The 2,837-nt window shown below is 33.2% G+C and overlaps 1 protein-coding gene across 1 annotated transcript; it reads left to right on the top strand.

Moving 5' to 3' along the window:
* Positions 1-657: 657 nt before the first annotated feature.
* LOC136700254 (olfactory receptor 4E1-like) lies at positions 658-2,599 on the top strand. The gene is made up of 2 exons (XM_066675534.1): positions 658-664; positions 1,647-2,599. Exons 1-2 carry the CDS (start codon positions 658-660, stop codon positions 2,597-2,599), a joined length of 960 nt encoding a protein of 319 aa, XP_066531631.1.
* The last annotated feature ends 238 nt before the right edge of the window (positions 2,600-2,837 follow it).

Consider the following 2,837-nt stretch of genomic DNA (forward strand, 5'->3'; position numbering starts at 1 on the left):
CCAGTGGCTACCAGACTTTATAACTCCACACTTAAAGCACGACACCTTTCACATGTACAGTAATAACAATAGAACAAATTTTTTAATTATGAGTGTAACAACTCAAATGTGCAATACTCTTACTGCTGTATACAGTATATCTGTATTTATTATTATAGATGTGTACATATTGTAAATTTCCTTTTGTGTTAAATTTTTTTATTAGAGTGTTTATTCTTTTACAACTGGTTGCTACTGTAATAATTGCAATTTCCCCCTGGGATCAATAAAGTATTTCTGATTCTGATTCTGAGAACATTTTACTTCTCTGACCATCCTTCTCACTGTGTGTGGTGGCAAGATATGCTTGCATCCACTTCCAGGCTTGTTTTTCACATTTGCAGATGCCTTGAAATTGTTGATGATTGCTCTGACTGTAGATAAGGGCATCTGCAAGTGAGTTGTTATTTTCTTATAGCCACTGCCTGATTTATGAAGGTCAACATACTTCTGCCTTACTTGAATAGCGTGTTCTCTTGTCTTTCCCATGTTTAAGAGTGAGTAAGAGAAATAGGCCTCTTTGTAACATCATATTTATATTCCAGGGAAACAGGAAGTGATGATAATTAAAGGTTCCTAGATATTTTGATCCACTTTATACACTACAGTAGAAATGACATGAATGGTTCAAATACATTTATTTCCAAGAAATTGTTAAGGGTGCCAATAATTGTGGGAAATAATTATTTCTTAGTCAGGATTTATTCTTTATTTTATTTTTATTTTTTCACTTGAGGTTGAAGGTTGCATTTTTCAAATATATTTCAGAGTGAGATTATTCTTCTGTAATAAAATTAAATTATTTATTTTAATTTTTAACACAATTTAACTAGGGGTGCCAATAATTATGGAGGGTGTTGTAGCAGTAATATTAGTAGTAGACTTGAACCAAAATAAGCTAAAGTTCTTTGAAGAACCTAAGAGCTTAAAAATGGTTCCCTTAAGATCCTAAAAAGATTTCAGATCATGTTAAATAAAACAGTTCCTCAAAGAACCATGTAAATTATCTTAAGTTCCTTAGAGAACCACCCTTTTCAAAATAATCATTTCTATATCTAAATAAAACAAATAGGACTTTAAATACAATATTAAAAATCAGATCAACTCATTCTGCAAAAATCAAGCATTTAATTGTAATCCCAATAATATCACCAAATCTAGAATGTGGTTAAAACGCAACAGTTGTATTCACTTAAATTACATTCATACCCTCAAGTAAACACATAAAAAATTTAAAGCTGATATATAGATGGAATATGAGTCACTTAAATAACTACATTTTTACTCAAGATAAACTGCCCTTTTAGAGCCAACACAGATTCCATTTCTCTGAGAAGAACCCTCCTGAATTCTGCAGTTAGTCCAGTGGAGAGCTGCTGTGTTTTACTGTTGCGATAGAAACAAAAGAGGGTTGAACTCTGATCTGTCCATCAGTTCCTGAAGAACTCCCCATTGTGAAATTATTTAAAAATGTATAAATGTACACAACCTCAGTAGATCAGCACCTTTGATGCTTACTGGATGGTGCCTGAGTGAATTTGATTGCTGCCAGCACCAGAACGGCCAGACAAGTTTATTCCATGTTTCTAGAGGGAGAATTTATTGAGAACTAATGGATTTTTCCACAAATTTTACATATTTATTTTTGGAGGGACATGTAGAGTTGGAGAAGTACAGATATATTTATTTTACAATAACTCTCATTTTCTACATCCTCACCATCTGCTTTAATGCTCTTGTTATTTATGTCATTTACACAGACAAACATCTCCATGAACCAATGTACATCTTTATCACTGCTTTACTCTGGAATTCTCTCTTTGGAGCCACTGTGCTGTATCCTAAACTTCTCACTGATTTGTTATCAGAAGTACAGATGGTATTTTATCAGTCTTGTGTGTCCCAAGCTTTCTGTATCAACACTTATGTAACTGCAGAATTTATTCTTTTATCAGCAATGGCCTATGACAGATATGTGTCCATCTGTAAACCCCTACAATATTCAACTCTTGTAAAACTGTCCACTGTCCGGAAACTTTTATTCTTCTGTTTTATTTTACCTGCATGTGGAAATGGTATATTAATAATATTAACATACAGACTCAGGCTGTGTAAGTATAAGCTGGACAGAGTTTACTGTAATAATTATGGTATTGTTAAACTAAGCTGTGGTGATATATCTGTAAATAATATTTTTGGAGCATTTAATTTCAGTCTTCTTGTGTTTCCTCCAGTGATCTTCGTCATCTTCTCATACATCAGAATTCTTGCTGTGTGTTTAAGGAATTCTAAAGATTTCAGGAGAAAGGCACTACAGACCTGCTTGCCTCATCTGTTAATCTTCATTATTTTCTTAATCAATGCTTGTTTTGATGTCATCAATACCCGCCTGGAGTCACACATTCCTCACATTGTGTCTATGGTGTTATCAGTGGAATATTTGATCGTTCCTCCTCTGTTTAACCCCATTATATACGGACTGAAGATGCAGGAGATTCTGAAAAGAATCAAGATGTTGATTTTTCAGCTGAGGAGGAAAGTGTTATTTGTCAGAACCTGATTATTTTCTCAGTGTGGTACTTTTTCACTGTTTATAGTTTGAAAATCATTGACTGTTGTGAATATATATGAATGGTAATATAATAATAAAGATTAAGGATATAAGCTGAACTCTCATATTCTTGTAGGAATGCTCTTGTAATTAATTTAAGCTTTGTGTAAAAATTATAGCTTTTGCATGATGTTTACAGGATGCTATGACATTTGTGGACACCTGGCATGAAATGGATGACATTAAT

This window comes from Hoplias malabaricus, chromosome 6, assembly GCF_029633855.1.
Source record: "Hoplias malabaricus isolate fHopMal1 chromosome 6, fHopMal1.hap1, whole genome shotgun sequence".
In the NCBI taxonomy this organism is placed as follows: Eukaryota; Metazoa; Chordata; class Actinopteri; order Characiformes; family Erythrinidae; genus Hoplias; species Hoplias malabaricus.